General features: G+C 52.3%; 1 protein-coding gene across 50 annotated transcripts in view; it reads right to left on the minus strand.

Annotated features, from left to right (window-relative positions):
• Positions 1 to 20332, minus strand: part of TENM4 (teneurin transmembrane protein 4) — a 2941714-nt gene that overhangs the window by 227171 nt on the left and 2694211 nt on the right. For 32 of the 50 annotated variants that reach the window (XM_084975391.1, XM_084975384.1, XM_084975366.1 and 29 more), the window contains 3 exons: positions 14028 to 14280; positions 3138 to 3236; positions 1699 to 1934 (listed from right to left, as the gene is read on the minus strand). In XM_084975391.1, coding sequence (XP_084831517.1) covers positions 1699 to 1934; positions 3138 to 3236; positions 14028 to 14280 — 588 coding nt within the window. The remainder of the gene's footprint in view (positions 1 to 1698; positions 1935 to 3137; positions 3237 to 14027; positions 14281 to 20332) is intronic. The other 18 variants (XM_084975397.1, XM_084975399.1, XM_084975381.1 and 15 more) reach the window with 1 other exon arrangement.

The raw sequence follows: 20332 nt of genomic DNA on the forward strand, positions 1-20332 counted from the left end.
CTTCACTGGTAACTCAGTCTACACCAATTATGAGCCTTTTGCAGAGCTTGGGGAGGTGCCGACCTCTCCCCGTTTGGCTGTCCCCTTTACCCACTGACTCAGAGCAGGGATGGAAAACACCTGCCATCAATATTCTCCACCCCTGTGGCCACATCAGACATCAGTAATCAATCACAGAGACTCCCTTCCACTGAGTCTGAATATAGCCTCAGGATCCTTCCCAACACAGCTTTCTAGGTGGCAGCAGCTCATCATTCAGACAGAAGAATACATGAAACGTATATGTCAACCTGACCTTGAATCCATGAAATGCACTGAGGCAGTCTTCACAAGGGGAAAAAAGAGCTGGCATGCCAGATGAGGTTTATTACACCTTGAGATGTTTACGGAGACCTATTTGTTTGCAAGACTATCGGGTTCCCGATTACTTGTTTTTCTTATAAAATTCAAAGATCTTAAGAGGGAAGGGACCTTAGAGCTTACAAGACCCAAACCCCCATCCACCCCTGAATCCCTTCTCCGCATCCCAAACACGCGGGAGCTGTGCTCTATTAATAATTCCCAGTGACAGCGCTTACTACCTTTTAAGACAGTCCTTTTCCATCCGCGATACTTCCGCTTGTCACAAAGTCCTTTGTCACCATGGGCAGCACTCTGTCTTCCTTTGGCCTCTGCCCATGAGTGCTATTTCTACGTGTTGGGCTTACACTAAAAGGTCCCTTTTGCTTGGAGAATTCTCTCAGAATTCCTTAGCATGGCTTCTCACCTGCCTGACCCACCTTAGGTCTTAGAATTATGGAATGTGAAGGTGGGAAAGGACAGAGGCTTAAGCCAACCCTGCTGGCTGCCTTTCCGAGCAGGCTGCTTTACCCAGAGACAACGGACTCTACAAAACGCCCCCAGGTCTCTTGAGATTAACATCTTTCCTGGGAGCAGACCGAGGATCAAAGAGACGGGTCCAAAGCAGGAAACAAGACTGAGTTGCAAATACCTCAAAAGATCCAGTGGGAGGCATTGCAAGCAAGGCGGTGGGCCAGGAGGAGCTGCGGACATGGAGAGGGGCCTGGGGTTGGGTGGGAAGGCCAGCCGGTGCCGCTGTGGTCTCTGCACTCCCCCAGCCAGCTCTAACTGCTCCCTGGGGCCCTTCCTGACCGCGGTTTAATCCTGGCTCCCCCAGGACCCTCAGACCACTCTTGCCAGCCCCTCACCTTCAGAAGTGCTTTGCTGGCTTGAGGTCCTCAGAGTCCAGTCTTTGGCAGTTTCGGTCCAACCCCAGGGCACCCCACTTCCTTCCTGCTCCTCACTGCAGCTACCTGGCACCAACAGGAGAGGCCAACCTGCTGTCCAGCCCCCCACCGTCATTCCATTCGTCGTGACTCCAAGCTATGGCACTCGTGTCACAGATCATCTCAAAAACCAGTCTGAATGAGTGTTAGAGCCTAGGGCCAGGCCTCCACCAGGTGAGGGAGCCAACACTGAGCCTCCTGTCTGGTACACACGCAGAGAGTAGGTGAGGGCCCCGAGAGCGGACCCGCACAGTTTTGGGGTGCAGGCCAGTCCAGCACTCCAGCGCTCCACGGCTCACGCTGCCGCTCTGACTGCCATGCTGGCAGGTGCCTTCAGGCCCGCAGGTGTCTCGGTCACCGCCCTCTGGGCCAAAGGGGAACCCAGGGAGGCTGGGGTGAGGGAGGCGCTTACCCACAAAGTACGCCAGCAGGATGACCAGCGCAGCCGAGATGACGATGGCGCTCAGGGCCGCGCACTTCCAGTTGCAGTACTTGGAGGGCTTCTTGAGGTTGAAGGCCGGTCGGGAGAAGGTGCTGCGGGGCAGGGGCCGGGGCGGGGGAGAGTACACAGTACTGGACGTCAGGGGGTACCCCGGCGACGTGGTGCAGAAGAGTGGGGAGGTGCCCCCCGGCTTGAAGAGGAAGTGCCTGTGGAGGGAGAGAAGCCAGAGCGGGTCAGGTCTGCTGACGCCCCGGGAGCCCACGCCGACCTGGAGGATGGAGGCAGCAGGAGAAGAAGCATGCAGAGGAGCCTGGAGAGAGAGAGAGAGAGAATCACCACGGAGGAGACGGAAGGACAGGAAGAAGGAGAACCACGTACTGGACCACAAAATGGCACACGAAGACACGTTTCCACAAAACACGGATGGGACAGCCCTACCCATGGGGAACCCACCCAAGCCAGGGCAGAAGGTGCTACCAGCTGGACAGAAGGCTGGGTGTTGAGATCCTTGTCCTGGGAAGAGGATGGGGCTGGGATGCACTTTCTTGGGGAAATAAACTAGATCTTCTCGAAAATGATCGTAGTAACTTAGAAAGTATTTATAGTCCTGTTCTGCCTTCTGGAGATTAAGGAACCTAAAATTTCTCTTCTCCCTTCAATAGGCACTTTGCCTTTGCACCTTGGACAAATGGAATATCAGCATTTCAGTCTGAGTGGGAACCAAGAAACCGCCACCAAGCTCACCATGGTCAAGAGTCCCGCAGACTGCTAAGAAGCCAGCCTACTGCCTTTCGTGCCCCTGGTAAATGCCATGGGGTGGGGGAGGGGAAGCGATGGGCAACTGTATCCTACAGCCTGGCTACAGTCTTGAGGGCAGTGTGGCAAGGTCAAAGCACACAGTTGTGGCCAAACTAAAAGTCAGGAAGTCCTCCACAGCGTGGCTTTGACCATGGCCATGGGAGGACTGGGACATAGCCAGGGAAATGGGGTGCATGGGTTGCACTGTGTGTCCCCGAAGTCTTAGGGTAATGGGTAAGTCTTAGGGGAGTCTTGTACCCTGCTGGGGTGCAAGATGCCTTAGCCACAGAGTTCATGGCCAGCCTACATACAAGACAGGGCCTGCGCTGCATAAAAAACTGCTCCATGAGATGGCCTTCAGAATGGCAGAGGCAGCCGATGAGATGCCAGGAGTGTCATATTAACAAGACAGCTGTTAATATGCTGGGGGACAGGGTATTCCAAGGATAACCCCTTGCAAGTTGAACATGGACTTGGGGATGGGCATGCACCATGGCCTCATCGCTCCCCCAGGAGATCCCAGGGAAAGGTCTCAGGGTCTACATGCAGGTGCGGGAGCCACGGGGAGAGGAGAGCACACACAGAGAGGAGGAGATGGGGATGTCACCTACCCGTCACTGTAAGCCCCATCATGGCGGGAGGCGCTGAGAATGTCCATCTCAATGAGGTTGTCCTGCAATGTCCCTAGGAATGGCTGCTTGCCTAGGTTTCTACGCACACATGGAGACATGAATGAAGCAATGAGTCATGCATCGATGAAGGGGGAGAGTAGAGAAACACACAGAGGGGCTGACTGGTGCGGCTGTGGGTGAGATCAGCAGTTTCCAGGCGATGGGTCTGTGTGCAAGCCACATGCGCCCGGGGTCTGCCTGGCCCAGAGCGGCGGGAGGGAGGTCTCTCTCTGCAAACCTGCATGTCTGCCAGTTGTGCGCATCAAAATGCAGCTCTCACTGGCGAAGGCTGATTACGCTCAGGCACTGAGCTAGGCATGTCTCATTCATTTATCTCAAGTCTTTTTAAAAGAGGCAATGCAAGGAAGGCAGTGTCATCCCAATTTTAAAGGTGAGGAAATGGCAATACGGGTGGTCCCAGGTTGTGCGGAGGTTACCAGCTAGCAAGGTTCAAAGGAGGAGGCTGAGCCCAGGTTGACCGGGTTCCAAAGCCTGTGCTTTCTCCTCTATTTGCTCCCTCCTGCCTACGTCTGCTTCCACAAGAGCCCGAGACACCTGCTTTGCTGGGCCAAGGGACAAAGACGAGCACTTGGGGCTGTTTGCTTTTACCGCAGAGGTCCTCGAACTTGAGTTGGCATCAGAGTCCTCTGGAGAGCTGAGCTTTGCTGAGGCCCAGCCCCAGGGACTCAGGGTCAGCAGGTGCTGGAGGCCTGGGAACCTGCATTTATTTTTTTATTTTTTTGTCTTTTTTTTTTGCTATTTCTTGGGCCGCTCCTGTGGCATATGGAGGTTCCCAGGCTAGGGGTCTAATCGGAGCTGTAGCTGCCAGCCTATGCCAGAGCCACAGCAACGCGGGATCCGAGCCGCGTCTGCAACCTACACCACAGCTCATGGCAACGCCGGATCGTTAAACCACTGAGCAAGGGCAGGGACCGAACCCGCAACCTCACAGTTCCTAGTTGGATTCGTTAACCACTGCGCCATAACGGGAACTCCGGAACCCGCATTTCTTATAAGCCCCAGGCTGCGATGATATGTGGAGTGTCATTGGCAGTACAGGAACCTGGATGATGCCTGTGAGGATGGCATCCTTAGAGACCCGGGGGAAGGCTTCTTGTCTCCCCAGATGCCCTGAGGGCGGGGAGCATCTTGGGCTCAACCAGGCCTGCCAAGTGGCATCATTCCCACCTGAGGGCGCAGGACCCTGTTTTCAGATATCTGGGGATCGCTGCCACCTCGCCTGAATTGTCCTGAGCAAGCTGGCAAGGGCATCAACCTGCTGCATGTGCCCAAGGAAAGGTCTGACTGCAGAAGCTGCCTTTGGGGTGCAGCCCTGCCAGGGACCTTGCTTCTGACTTTGACCAGGTCTTGAGAACCAGAAAACCTACATTCAAGTCCCTTCTTCTGCCACCTTCTGGCTGTAAATACCACCACCTCTTCTTATCTTATGCCACCTTCTTCGTCTGTAAAATGGGGAGAATAATCCTAAGCCCACAGGAGCGTCTAAGGAATGTTGGGAGCATTTTCAAGGGCAGAACAAAGATTACAGAAGTACGGATGCTAGTTTAATATAATAATAATAATAATAATAATAATAATAATAACAACAACAACAACAACTACTGCTATGGACCCGACACCCAGCACATCCTATTCACCGTCTGGAACCTGCGACTCTCATCCAGCAGACGCCTTCCTCCTCTGAGTCTCTGCCGTCATCTTTGCACCGCGAAGCTCCAAGAAGTTACTGCCCTAAGGTCCTATCATGCAGGAAGCAAGTGGCAGAGCTGGACTGGAGCCTGAGTTTGTCTGACACCAGAGCCCAGGCACTCTCTGTTCCTGACCCTGGGTTGCTGCCCTGCCTATGGTTTTGCCTCTTGGGCTGCCCTGCAGACCAACATGAGGACAGGGTGCCAGTACTATCTCAAGGCGCCATGGCAGTGGCATTGCCAGGGACGTGAGGGCACAGGTGACACTGCTGTGCATCTGGGCCTCTGCGTCCTGCCAAGGTGGGGGTGCAGGGGGGACCTCCCCTTCATGGGCCCAGCAGCCTGGGCGGCAGGCTCTCCTCGTGGTGTTCACTGCCCTGGGGCATCCCACAGAGCCTGGGAGTCACTGCAGGCGAGTGGAAGTCCCTGTGAGTGGCCTCACTTCCGCCTCCAGGTAGGAGGCCTTGTGACACAGGGGGAGGCATGCAGGCCTGGGAGTCAGGACGGTGCGGTTCCATGATGCCTGGTCCTCAAGCAGGTGAGTCTGTCTCTCTGAGCATCACAAACTGTGATAATCACTCTCCCAAGAAAAGCTTGAGTATCATCTGGACCATGATGCTGCCCTGCTCCCCATCTCCAGGGGCTTCACGGGAGTAAAACCACAGTCCTTACCGGGGCCCCCAAGATCTCGCAAGGCCCACTGCTGCTTCGCCAAGCTCACTGCCTGTGCCTCGCTCACACTGGCCTCCTCGCTATTTCTCAACAGGCAAAGCCTTTGCTGCCATTGGCTGAATCACCTTCTCCCAACTATCTGCATAGATCATTCCCTCCCTTCCCACCTGACCTGCAGGAGCTCGCACCTACTCTACCTGGCCATCTGTGGCCCCTGCACTGCTTTCGTCCTCCACATAGCACTAGACACACACACGCACACTCATATATGTATATGTGTGTACCTGCTTGTGCGCGTGTATAGATAAGCTGGTTTTTGTGGGTTTTTTCCTTTTTTTTTTCTTTTTTCTTTTTTGTCTTTTCTAGGGCCACTTCCCGTGGCATATGGAGGTTCCCAGGCTAGGGATCTAATCAAAGTTGTAGCTACCAGCCCACACCAGAGCCACAGCAACGCAGGATCCGAGCCAAGTCTGCAACCTACGCCACAGCTTACGGCAACGCCAGATCCTTAACCCACTGAGCAAGGGCAGGGACCGAACCCGCAACCTCATGGTTCCTAGTCGGATTCGTTAACCACTGCGCCATGACGGGAACTCCTTTTTTCCTAATGCAATTGAGTTCCGTGAGGGTAGGAATCTTTGTTCTGTTCTCTGCCCAGGTGCCCAGAGTCTAGAAGAGCGCCTGGCACACGGGAGTGGGCATGCAAATAACATCTGCTGGATGCCGCAGATGATGGGTGTGCAGAGGGAAGTGTGCCTGGCAGACCGCAGGCACGCAGTTGGCGTTTAACTGATTGGTAGCATAGGCGATGCTGTATTATTATGTCCTCCATGCCCTGCATTTCGGGAGGGAATTTTCAGTCTTTTTACAGTCTATACAGCCCAGCCTGAGCAGGCCCTGACTGCCCCGTCCAGCAGGCCAGGGATGAGTTCATGCTGCCTCCCTGGGGACCAAGGCTGGCTGTGTGGCACCCTCAGAACACGTGGTTGTCTGGCCTGCATCACTAACTAGGCAAGGACTGCACTCTTAGGGTCAAATCTATACTTTAAGACTCAGCAGAAACAGATAAATATGTTCAGAGTAAAAAGACAAAGGATAAAGATCGACATGTTAACAGCAAGGATTGCCAGTATCTGGATCAAGGGCGATTTTTATTTTTAATTTTGTAAACGGAAAAGGAAATAGGTAATTAAAAAGAGAAAGTGCAATGACTTCCGAAAAGTATGGATCTGTTCCGACAAAGGAAGAGGCAACATCACAGCAGCAACAGCACAGAGGCTGCCTGAGTGACAGAGCCCAGAGGACTTCCTGGAAGAGCCACCTGCCTGCTTGGATGTTAATCCTTTAGATCATGCTTGCACCAGGGGACGGAAGCACGTGCTGCAATGCTGTCTGTTCAGGTGCTACTAAGGCCTTGAAATAATAAACCATATTCTGTACGTTCCAAACTGAGTTCTTGGTCACATGATTTGGTCTCATGTGACGGATGAGAAAACCAAGGCCTGGAGAAACATGTGCCCTGCTCCCCCTCCCCCAACACAGCGTGTCCGGGGCAGAGCTGAAACCAAAGCCCCGGTGTCCTGACTCCCAGGGCAAGGCCCCCCCATTACATTTCTTGTCTACCTCCACCTCCGGCGCCCTGCGTTTCCGGTGCTTCTGAAACATGAAAGTGACAAAGACGTCCTGATGGTAGCCCTGAGCTGCTGAGCCCTCCTTGGGTCCCAGTCCTGCAGGGTTTCCAGCTCACTGCTGCTGGGAGCTCAGGTATGGACACCTGATCCATCTGCCCCTCACACGGGTGGGTGTTAACTCACTTTACAGATACGGAGGAAACTGAGGTCTGGAAAGGTTAAGGGCCGGTCCAAGGTCACAGGACAATGAAAAGCTAGAAGAAGGCTTCATCCCAGCTCTCTCTGACCTCACAGCCCCAAGCTGCCTGTCAGGAAGGAGGTGCCAGGGGCTTGCAGGGGACACTGCAGCCCAGTGCTGCATTGCTCTTAAAGCTCTTCTTGGCACAGGGAGGGGACCAGCTCCTCCGTAAGCCTGAGGCAGAACCTGGGCCACCCGTGAGCTGTCTGGAGCAGGGGCTCCAAGCCTCTGACTCAGGACCAGCTGAGCCTGGCTCCCAGGGGCAGGACAAATGGCTCTGGGGAAGATGGGGGCAGGGAAGCTGAGGGATCAGTGGTTCTTGGGGACTGATCTGCTCAACAGCCCATCTCACCACGAGCCTGCTGTCCTGGACCATGCTTCCACCCCAAAGCCCTGGGACAGCCACCTGGTGGGGCAGGGCAGGAAGGCGTCACACCCCACCTTCTGCAGCTGAGGCCTCCAGGGTGCGCAGAGCATAAGAGACTCGGCCAAGTCCACGCTTAGAGTTAGTTATGGGGCTGGCATTTGAACACATGGTGAACAAACAAACAAACACGGGCCAGGTCTTCCACGCCAATCCCATAAGGTCACTTGATTTGAAAGATACTGACACTTCTACTGTCCCCCGCCCCCATGCCCACAGGGAAAAGGTGACCTGCTGTTCATGCAGCTCGAGGCCTTCCATCGCTGAGTCCCATCTACGGCCATCGCCACGGAGACACCCCCCCCCCCCGGCCCCCGTTGCTCCCTTCACCCAGCTCTGAGCCTTCTCTCCAAAATGCCCAGCTCTCTCCTGCTTGGCACCCCTGTTCCCCATCTCAGAATTCCTGTCCTCCCTGCAGATTCCTACCGATAAAGCCCCACGATGCTCTCTTTAATCATCAGGAAGGCGGCGCTGGACAGTGTTTAGGGACATAAGCTCTGGAGGCAGCCGGCCTTTGTATTATGGGCCTGGCCCTGGCCCTTACTGGCTGTGGTTCTCCCGCTAAGCCTCTTCAGTTTTCTGTTTCTTCAGATTCTTATCTCTAAAGTGGGGATGACGATGAGACTACCTATCCATGCAGAAGGCTTAAGATGGCAGTCCTGACGGCTATCCTTTGAAAGCCCTGCTTAGAAGGCTGGCCCGGGGCTGGCGTCTGGGAACGTAGGGTGCAGGCGAGTTCCCACCATGAGCTGAGAAGAGGGGCTGACTCACTGAGCCGAAGCTCTTTGTACAAACAATACGGTTTGTGCCGAGCACCTGCTCTCCTTCTGGGAGTCTGGATTTTGGGTACTTGCCAGGCAGGAGGTGTCCATGTGACCAGTCCCTAATAAAAAACCCTGGGCACTGAGTCTCTAATGAGCGTCCCTGGTTGCAAGCTCATTAGAGCACCTCGTAAGGGCTCTCTGAGTGTTTGTTATGATTGTTACTGGATGCTTCCAGGCAGAGGCAGCCACACCCTCCTCTCTGCTGGAGGCCAACCCTGGGCAGAGCATTTTCCAGGCAGCTCTTTGTTTATTCATTTATGGATCTGCCTCCCTCACTAGACCTTGTGCTTCTTATGTGGCTGTGTCTGTGTCTGATGCATGTCTGTGATGGAATCACCAAATGACAGGGACGACCGGCCAGCCCAAGTCCTTGCGATGCGGCGGGGCTGGCCCAATGCCCTAGGAGATCCTGTGTGCCCTGCTGGGCAGCACAGCAGCATTAGCCTGCCATCCTGAGCATGGGCAGGGCTGTTCCCCAAATTGTGTGTGACCACAAAATGGGCCCCAGGCTCCCAAACCAGGTCTGAGATGAGATGAGCTCCAGCCCGGGTCTGGCAGCCTTCTGCTCTGGCTTCCCTCTCTTCCGACAGGAGCCTGACGGGTTATTAATCAGACAGTCCCTGTGAAATCAATTAAGAGTCTGATGCTGCAGAGTGTGGAAGAAGTGCATCAGGCTTTAGGGGACCCTGAACACATGGCTCCCACCAGAATGGACCCCAGATGCACCTGCAGGGCTTAGGGCAACATGACACCCCTGCTCCCGGGGATGGGGGGGGGCAGGCAGGGCTGCTCTCCTCCTTGGGGGACTCAGGCACCCTGGCGGAGAGCCAGAGACACCGAGGGTGTAGAGAAAGGAGTGGGTTAACCAAGTCCTCTCTCTCCTTCGTCCTTCTGCCAGCCTTCCTTTCCCGCCAGCATGCAATCGACATCCCTCCTGGTCATTCTGCCAGCTGGTAAGGTACCTGCTCGGTTATTTATCTGAGACTCTCCATAGAGACTCAGCTGGACAATGAGGGAAGGGCCTGTGGCCGTTCCTCTGGGATCAGGAGGACCCTGGTTCTGGTGGGGCTTGGCGAAGCTGCTGAGGGGGCCCATCTCAAACAGGGCCCGCTCTCCGGGGCTTCTAGGCCTTTGTCCAGGCCGTGCCGCTCAGAGGCCCTCTCCTCCTGCCAGCTCTCCCCGGGGACTCCTGCCGGCTGTTCAGTGCACAGTCACGTGGCCCCAGGGCCGCTGGGAAGTCTTCCCTCTGCCTCACCAAGGCTCAGGCGAGGGTATGGACCCGTTCGTTTGTCCCGTCACTCCACGCGTTCCTTTCACCCGTGCGTTACCACCGAGCAAGGCCCGACCAGGCGGCAGGGCTGTGTCGAGTGCCGGGGACCCCGAGGCCATTGAAACTACACTTCCTGTGCTCACCTCTATCCTGCTGCCAAGTCTGTGCTCTTAAATGTCACACCCGCTAGGCACACAGTAGGCACTTCAAGAATATTAACTCAATAACGAATATGACATGACAAGCAGCCGAACACTTCCTAGGGCTGAGACATTTTCAGGCATTATTTTATGAAACGGCTCCACCGCCCTTATGAGGCAGGATGGCAGAGTCGTGGTGGATGAGAATTCTTTGGCGCTTCTCCCTTTGAGAAGTGGGGTCTGTTGAAGCTGGCAGCTCTGTGGCTGCTTTGAGCAACAGAACATGGCAGACGTGACACCATGCCAGGCCCAGGCCAAGCCATTTAGGAGGATCAAAGGCGTCCTGTCTCACGGAGCCCTGAGCTGCTGAGAGCGAAGTACAGTTCCTTCCTTCTGTACGGAAGGCCATGTGGAGAGGCCCCCACACCGCATGAGAAGGAGAGGGACCCCACCAAGCCTAGCTTTCCAGCTGCCTCCTCCAGGAGGTCAGGCAGGTGAGTGGAGCCATGCTGGATCCTTTGGGTCAGCCCAGCCAAGAGCCAAGCACCACTGACGGCCTCCAGTCCACCCCACGTGGAAGGAGCAGAAGACTAGCCAAGCCGAACACTTCCTGAACTCCTGACTCACACTGTGAAGTATAATCAACTGGTGTTCTTCTTTTTTCTTTTCTTTTCTTTTTTTTTTTTTGTATTTTTAGGACTGATCCCGTGGCATATGGAGGTTCCCAGGCTGGGGGTCTAATCAGAACTACAGCTGCCGGCCTATGCCAGAGTCACAGCAACACAGGATCTGAGCCACGTCTGCGATCTACACCACAGCTCGTGGCAGCACCGGATCCTTAACCCACTGAGCGGGGCCAGGGATCGAACCTGCAACCTCATGGCTCCTAATCAGATTCGTTTCCGCTGCGCCATGACAGGAACTCCCCAACTGGTGTTCTTTTAAACCGCTAAGTTGTGGAGTATTTTGTTATGCAGCAATAGATAATCAGAACAGGAATTCGCGACTATGTTCTCCAGTTGATAGATGAAGACTTACAAGGTCTAGGTCCACAGCTAGTGAGCACTGGAGTTGGGGTCTGAGCATAGGGTGTGTCTGACCTGAGAGCCTGTGCTTTGAACAACTCACTACAGTGAATGGGCCACCACTTACACCCTCCAAACATCACAGCCAAACTTGCCTCTTCAAAGGAGAGAAGAGATAGAACCTATGACTTCCTCCCAACTCCTCTGGTGAGGAGGAACTTAATGGATATTTTTTGAATGAGTTTTTTTTTTTCATAGGCTTGATATGCAGAGCAGATTTATATGGAAAAAATGGGAAATAGCTTTTATGGCATGTCTTGTAATGCTGTGCACTGTGCTGTGTGCTTCTCATAGATTTCCTTTCCTTCCAACCCAAGGGGCATGAATTCTTATCCCAGTTGACAGAGGGGGACATCGAGGTTCAGAGATGTTAGGGACACTGTCCAGCTAGTAAGTGCTAAGGCCAAGGTAGGAACCCAGGCCCATCTGATCCAAAGCCCACACCCTTCCCAGCTCACCACGCCCGTCACACCGCTTGTCAGACTGGACATCCATCCCTCTTAAACTATACTTCATTAGTTTTGTGCCGTCTACCAGTGGGTATTAAGTCCCGGAATTCTGACAGAGTTACTCATTGCGGTAGGCACCTCCCCAGGCTTAGGTGATCTTCAGATGCACAGAACTCTGGCGTCACAGAGGAAGCCTTCCTCAAACATTTCATCTGGATCTTCAAGCATAAGATTTTCCTAGACCAACAAGAGAGGAGGAAGGCGACTCTGGCAGAGAGTTGTGCAAAGAGCATGTGCAAAGGCACAGACAGAGGCATGGAGGGTCTGAGGATTTTGTGGAATACTGATAAAGACACATATATGCACATTCACATACACACATATATACTGAACATTAAGTGTATATAATTAGGTTATATATGTGTATGGATATATAGAAGACGGTGTATATGAACCCAGGCCAACATGTCTGGTTCCATTTGGTAGTAGATATGCGTGGCTTTCTCTTCCAACTTAGTTCCATTTCCTAACCATTCTACAGAACGTGAGTTGTGTGATAAAGCACAAGAAAGAAGAGAAAGTTGCCTGGGGTTTAAGCAGTGGATGTAAGAGGAGAGAACATCAGTCAGGCACACGGGCACTGGCCAATGAGGCAAGAGAGAGAAGCTGGGACCACCTGCACATCTCCAGTCAACCCTCAGGAGAATGTCCCCGCTGCGGGTCCCCTATCTTCCTTTCCCTTGAAAACCCTGGAGGACCAGCTACTTTGATCCTGTGTGAGAAAAATGAACACCCAAGAGGAGGGAGTGGCTGCCAGGCTCCAAGCAGACAATCAGAACCATTGATTAGGTGCTGCCTTCTTTTGACCATGTGCAGTCATTCAACAAGCACGATGGGAATAATGGAGATTCGATTAAACTACTCTGGGTGGGAAGACACACAATTATCCGCCTCTGTGATGAGAGGAAAAGAGGCACGCAGGGAAAAGTCACACCTAATTTTAAAGGCTGTCAACAGAAACATATAAATGAAGAGGCTGGGGGCAGGGTGGGCTGTATCTGTGAGAATTTGCTTTTGGAAAAATGATGGCACAGGAGCAGAATGGCACAAAAAGATACTGATTCTCTCTCACTGGACCCCACAAGCTCAGTGTGGGAATATCATAGCCACGTGCCGGGCAGAATCAGATGTGGGTACACTTTGCACGTACAGATCGACGTCACTTCCTTAAATGTGGTGTGACTTTTGTCCTCTTCCCAGATAAGGAATAGGAGTTTGAAGGAAAAAAAAAAAACAACAAACCTGTTTCCTGCTACTCTGAGAAATAAGGTGGACGATTAAGAGGCTCTAACTGTCCAGCCTGGAACGCATCATCCTCAGTTTAGGGAAAGTAGTGAAGGATTATGTCCCCCAAAGTCAAGTGCTTGTGGAGTGGCAGGATGATGGGTACATCTAATTTCTGCCTTTATATATCTTCCTGCGTTTTTTTCCACTGAGTTTATATGGTGTTTATAATCTTAAAAAAAATATCATTTCCAGTTGGAAAAAAATGGGAAGGAAGATGGCTGCAAAGTGAAGCGGACTGAAACGCCTGAGTTGAAAGAAACTTTCTAGGAGGTTGGAAGTAGGGAGAGGTGGGGGGAGGGGGTCCAGGCCAGGAGAAGGCTGGGGGGTGTGGGAATAGCACTGCACCAGGGAGCGGGGTTCGAATCTCAGCTTATATGGACTGCCTGTGTGACCTGAACTAGTCACCTACCCTCTCTGAGCCTCAGCTTCCAACGTCTCATATGGGATCACAATAACACCATCTAGTTCATCAAGTGGTAAGCATTACATCCTGTCACACATACGAAAATCCCTGTCACCCAAATTCAAATGTACCAATGCGAGGGATTGTCAAGATTTTAGGAACTGAGGGGCTAGGCCAGCTGGAGAGGAGGAGAGGCGGGGAGGGACATGGCACTCACTGGGCACCCACCACAGGCCAAGCAGGCGGAGGGTGACCAAGTCACAGGAGGTGAAGGCAGAGGTGGGGGCCCAAGTCAAGCTCGGGAACCAGCTCCCTGCCACCTGCCAGCCCGGCTCACACACATCAGCGCTCACCCACTGTTACCACAGCCCTCTGCGCCAGCAGCATCCCCCAGGGTACTAAAGGGAGGCAGGGCTCAGCTCCTTGACCCAGGTCACAGTTTCGGTAAGCAGCAGGCAAGCCTGGGTCGTCTAGGCTGCTTGATGCCCTCTTTCTGCCCTATAGCCCATCCTCTTTCCCGCCGGCGGCAGCCAGAACACCACGCCCACACTGGCAGGACCCCCGCCGCAGACGCCTGGCCAGGGGGTCTCAGCCGGGCCGCCCCGCCCCTCCCGCCCCGGCCGCCGTGCACCCCGCACCTGGTCTCCAGCGGGATGTTGCTGTTGAGCAGCCAGTTGTCCTGGGCATGGGCCGGCTCCTGGGCGCCAGCCGCGGGTTCTCCGGAGAGCGAGTGGTCCGTGGGTGCTGGGCTGGGGTTGCTCCTTGGAGTGAAGTTGCCCCGGTTCAGGGAGCTAACGGAGGCCGCGTGGTGCTGGTTGGGGCCGTGGGCGTGCGAGAGCGGCGGCGGAGGCGTCCGGAGCCGAGAGTGGTTCTGCAGGCCGCCCGGGGGATCTAGGGCACAAACACGCCAGTCAGTGGTGCAGGACGACCCCACGGGGACCACGTGGGAGCAGCTGGACCGCCCAGGGGCACTAGCAAACGGGACAGGGTCATGCATCAATAAACACGTACTGGACAGGCATTTATTGAGCACCTGCTATTCTATTGCTGGGGATACATCAACCAGCAAAGTAACAAAAATCCTGTCCCTATTGAGCTTCCATTTTAGCAGGAGAGCAAGAGATAATAAACGAAATTAAAACAAAACAAAACAAAACGAAAAAAGAGTAGCCTCCCATGTCACAGACTTCACAGCTGTTTTCTTTGCTACTTTCAGAGTATGGTCAAAACCAGTAGCTTCAGCATCACTGGGGAATTTGCTAGAAATGAAAATTCTTGGGCTCTGCCCCAGACTTCCTGAACCATGAACCTTTGGATGGGGCCCCGCAGTTTGCGTAAACTCTCCAGGTGATTCTGATGCATGCCAGATTTTGAGAATCACTCATAATTTACAATGGTACACAGCAAATGAAACCAACAGAATAAGAGATATAGGGTTTGCTAAGATGGTGATAAACCTGAGAAGGGGGCTGTGGCCTGTGTGTGGCGGGGAGACAGTGGTAAGATCTTAGATCAAATAAATGGCCAGCGATGGCCTCAGCGAGACGCTGACTTCTGAGTAAAGGGAGGGAGTCAGGCTGGTGTCTGAGGGAATTAACCCTTCCCCCCCGACATTTCTTGAGCACTTACTATGTGCCAGGCCCTATTCTGAGCCCTCTTCCTGGGTTAATTCAGCTAATCCTCGAAACCCACTACAGAGCAGCTACTGTTTATAGCGCCACTGTACAGGTGAAAATATTAAGATACATATTTTGTTTACTTCTTTCAAGTACTTGCAACAATAGGTATTATGATCACCAAATTTACAGATGAAAAACTTAGACTCAGGCCAGGGAAGAAAACTGTTCAAGGGCACATGACTAGTGGATGTTATTTACAAAAAAATAAAAAATAAAGTTTCTAGTGATGCCACAAAGGAGGCAAGTCCGGTAGGTCAATCTTGAGTATCATCGGCCTAAGCTATGCTCACAGAAAGCCTGGGTTTTGGAAGCCAAGGATGTTATGGGGGTGAAGAAGGCCCGGAAACTGGATACTGTTCTAGATTCTGCCGCTGATTAACCACACGGTCGTTGCTGTGTCCTGCAGGTTTATGTCCCTCTGATCCCGGTGTGATGGTATTTGCAGGTGGGGTTTGGGGGTGGTCATCAGGTTTTAATGAGGACATGAAGGTTTGGGGTCCTCATGATGGGATTAATACCCTTAGAAGAAGAGCCCAGAGATCTAGCTCGCTCTCTCTTTCTCTCTGTGCCATGTGAGGATATGGCAAGAAAGTGGCTGCTGGTAAACTAGGATGAGGCCTTTTACCAGATGCCGAATCTGCCCGCACCTTGCTCTTGGACTCTACAGCCTCCAGAACTGTGAGAAATGAGTGTCTGTGGGTTAAGCTACCCAGTCTACGGTAGTTTGTTTTAGCAGCCCACGGTAACTGACTTGTGGTACCCAAAAGTGTGATGATGCCGCAATAAATATCTAAAAAGGTAGAAGCAGCTTCGTATCTGGGGAACGGATAGAATCTGTGTGAGTTTTGAGGTGCATGCTAGAAAAAGGCTTTGTTGCTGTGGAGGGATAAGTGTGATTCTGCTAAGAGCTCAGGAAAAAAAAAAAAGAGTACAGAAAGCGTCCACCTTCTTAAGAGAATACATACATAATTATGTATAGAATATTAACAGAAATATGGACACTAAGGGCAATTCTGATGAGGTCTCAGAAATGAGCATGTTATTGCAACAACGGAGAAGAGGCAATCCTTGATACCCGGTGGCAAAGAACTTGGCTGAATTGTGTTCGTGTTCCGGTGTTTTGTGGAAGATGTACCATGCTGTGGTCCTGGAAGGGAGACGTTGTCAGCAATAAAATTAGATATTTCATGGAGGAGATTTCGAAACCAACTGTTGAAGGAGTGGCTTGGTTCTTCCTGGCAGTTTAGAGTAAAATGAGAGATGAGAGAACTGAATTGAAGAAAGAAGTGTTAAGCAGAAATAAACTACAACTTAAAGATTTGAAAAATTCTCAGCCTGCCTATCTTGCAAAAAAAAAAATGAGAAAGTGTGTACTGAAGAGGGTACCAAGGGGGGTGGGGGGGTGGTGACTGACCCCTTGGTAGGAAGATGGACATGGGTGTGAATGACAGTCCTTGTCAGCCACCCCAGAAGCGACACGGCCAATCTGAACCAAGAGGGATGGAGACAGAATGAAGGATAGCTGTCAAACTTAGAAGCTACAGGACTGGACGATAAAGCTATTTCGAATGTGTGCTATTCTTCAAGACAAGAGAAGACTAGCCTTGAAGGTGATTCAGAGGTCCTCTGGGCCTCTGCCTTGGTTTCAAAAGGCCTAAGACTAAGAGAGCCATGGCCATGTCACACAACCTTTTTGAGCCTCAATTTTCTCATCTTTAAAATGGGGGGAAAGTGTGTTTTAAGGGAACCACAGAGCTACCGTAATGTCAAAGGAGGCAACCAATGGCAAGGAAATATTTCTGAAGTTCACACAATTGACAAAATATTCCATTTCCTCTCCAAGCCTGTATTTCACAGAGGAGACTGAGAGCTGGTGGACACTGGATCCAAACGGATCCAAGGCAGGTATGGGCTTCCGAAGCCTTCCTTGGCTCAGGAGACAGCTTTCTGGACATCATCAGGCAAAATCAAGGGTGAGGCACTCTCAGCGTTATGGCTATTTTTAGTGGAAAAGGCATCACTTTCTGCTTTGGGGGTAACCTAGGTTTTTGTGCCCATGTGTTATAAGGCAAATCTGGTGGGAGTGGGATTGGGTAGCAATAGAAGGGAAAAAAAACAGAAACGCATCTGAACAGATCACTTCCTGCCTACAAACTGCTATTTTCAGGATCATGCCCACACGGAGTCAACCAAGCCCTTCAGAATTTGATCCACACCTGTCTTTCCAGCCTTGTCTCCCATCAGCTCTCTCCCTGTGCCCTCTACTCCAGCCGCACCTTCCCCTCAGAGACCAAGAGATCTGCTGGGGCCACTCAGTAGCTGGAATTTCAATTCCAATGAAGATGGTCCCCAGAAGGGCCAGAGGATGTGAATGGTACCCTCTGAAGATGTGCCAGGCTGTGGTCCTGGACCGGAAGGGAGAGAACAGGGATGACGGGAAGGGAGAGAACCTGGGAGCCAGTAGAACACGCAGAGGGTCCCACTCAGAAAACAGGCTTAGACCAGGGAGAAGGTAAAGGGTCATTGTTTTGTGATGTGACCCTTAGGCCAGGGTCATTTATTGTGTCCAGCTGCCCTCAGGCAGCACTTTAATGGAGATATTTGGCGCCTGGGAGAGAAGCCAGCAGCAGCAGTGGCCTCCTGCGCTGCCTGAGTGTCCCTCCCCATCCTTGGCCTTTCAGGCTGCTGGCTGCAGTCCAGGCTACTGCTGTCCGCCAGTTATGAGAAGGCTCACAGAGAAGGGTGACTGAGTCCTTGCTCCTGGCCTCTCACGAGCAGTCAACCTTCCCACGGCATTTGACCTAATTGATATTAATAGTTACTGGCATGTATCTGACTGAGCACATACTACTACAGGCACTTTCACAGCCTTAACTGCTCCAATGCTCACCATAGCCCCTAGAGGGCAGTGTTATTGTCAGTCCCATTTTATAGATGAGGAAGCTGAGGCTTACAAAACTAGCGTGTGGTCCTTTTGAATCCAGAGCCTGAATTCTGTGCACCAAAAGCATGGTGCCTTTGCATAAAACACAGCTGCCTGATCATCTCAGTCCATGGCCAAAGGCAGGGAAAAAACCCTCAGCGACGAGAGCAAGCATTCAAGGTCTGAGTCAAGCCTGCAGACACCTGCTTTGTGACTAAATGGGGATGCCAGGCTCTGGCTTCTGCCAACTGTTTAGAAGCACTACCAATGGTCCTGAAAGATGAGATTTTAAGAATAAGCATCTGAAAGGAAATTCTCCATTGGAGATAAGGAATGTCCTGGCCCAGATCCATTCTGTTTTTTTGAAGCTCAGCTCGGTTGCCACCCGCTCCAGAAAGCCTGCTTTGATCTGCCCTCCTCAAAGTTCTCTTTTCCTCCGCTGAATGCCAACACAGCAGGTAACTGGGACCGCTTCCACTTTCCCTCCCCCCAGAGCATGCATGCTGAGGTCACCACTTTGCCTCTGTCAGGATATATAAAAATCCCTGCACCCTCTGTGCTGTTGATCACAGGTCCTAGGACCAAGCAGATGCTCAACAGAGGCTTATTGAGCGAACGGCTCATGTGAGTGGCCTGGGCAGTCTGCCCAGGAGATAAGGAGGGTGTGGAGGATATCCGTACGCCCAAACTGACAGCAGACCAAGTGGCTCTCTAGGCCGTGGGCCCAGGCAACCCTTTACTTACTCGCCGGGAACCAGAGCTCCAGATGCTTGAGCTGGGCTCTTTGTTTCCCCCGGTTCTGAGAACACCAGGAAAGGGGACTGTGCTGTTTCCCAGGTTCCCCAGCGAGAGGCTCTGTGTTTGGGGGCGCACTAGAAGTGTATGCACAACTCCAAAAAAGACGTGGCCTTCTCAACGAGCAAATGTTTTCTTTGGTCTGAGTGGAGTCTCCTTTCTGCTCCTATGGCCCTCTTTTCTCCCCAGTTTAGACTCCCATCTTTAGAGGGAACTCAGAATCCACTCCCTCATCCACCGTGTACCGAACCCCCTTTCCGTGCCAGGACCTGGAAACCCGGTGCTGGAAATACACAGGCGAATGAGGTAGAGGCGGTCTGAGAGAGAAATCTCTTTTGATATCTGCTCCCTGGCTGGGGGGCCTCCAGGAACCCAGGTCCTCTCCTGATCCTCGGTCTGTGCACCTGCGAAGGGTGCACACATTCCTACGTCAGCACTTTCTGGAGGATGCCCTTTGTTCAGGTGCCAAGCACACAGTGGGTCCCTACTGCCCCCCGAGGGGATGGGCCTGTGTGCCATTCACCCCATATCCCCAGTAAATATTTATGGACTGTGATGGGGGAGGGGACAGCAAGTCGGATAGATGGACGTCTTGTCTGCACCAGCAATGGCTTCTTTCCTGCTACCTGGGAGTAAGCACTGGGGCGTGTGATTCCAATTTATACCCTCTTCTTGCAGATCCAGTCACCGAGGATGTCTCTGAATCAAACCCAAAGAGGAGTCACTTTTACCAAGACACTGCACACCTCTGTCAGAAAAGGCCACTGGCTTATCTGAGTTTTGCAAGCCTGGTTTTCCAGGACGTTGTTTTTTTTTTTTTTTCTTTTTTTGCTTACTATAAGTTCTCACATATATTTATAGTTGCTGGTTCCCCTCCGACACCTCAGCCATTTTTTCATTTTATATACACAAAAGTTCTGGACACCAAAGCCTCTGGCCTGTATCTCCCTGAACTGAGGTCATCGTGAGGCTTGTTCAGAGCGATGAGCACGGCAGCAGGTAAGAGAAAGAGGCCAGGTGTGGATGTCAGACAACCCTGCGTTCAAGGTTTGGCTCTGCCACTTAAAAGCTGTGTGACCTGAATCAAGGTACTTAACTTCTCTGCAGCGTCAGTTTCCTTATCATTAAATGGAGACAACGCCCACCTTCCAGGGGCTGTTATGAGAAGTAGCTGAGATCATGTGTGTAAGGTGCTTAGCACAGTGCCTGAAATACAGTAACGCTAAAAAAAAAAAAAAAAAAATTAATTCCACAGTTATGATAAAGCCATGCTGAATGGATAAGTTTGCTAAACTGTCACCATGGCAACCCCTCTATACAGCATTCACAACAGAGGTGCCAAAGCAAAAAGCCTTGAGCGAGAAAGAGCAGGAAAATGCCTAGCAGAAAGGTGGTCCTCTTTTGTCACCTTTAAGCCCCACTCTGGACGATCCCACTGGCTTCCTGGAGCCCTGGTCTCGGGAAGGTGCCTGTAGCTCAACATGCAGATCAAAGCAATGAGAATGGCTCCGGCCAGGCACGCAGAACTCGACTGGACACGTGGGGT

The sequence above is a fragment of the Sus scrofa genome, chromosome 9 (genome assembly GCF_054392235.1).
Source record: "Sus scrofa isolate SSC_HxYL_T2T_F1_AM1 chromosome 9, Sscrofa_HxYL_maternal_Yorkshire_Landrace_v2.0, whole genome shotgun sequence".
NCBI lineage: Eukaryota > Metazoa > Chordata > Mammalia > Artiodactyla > Suidae > Sus > Sus scrofa.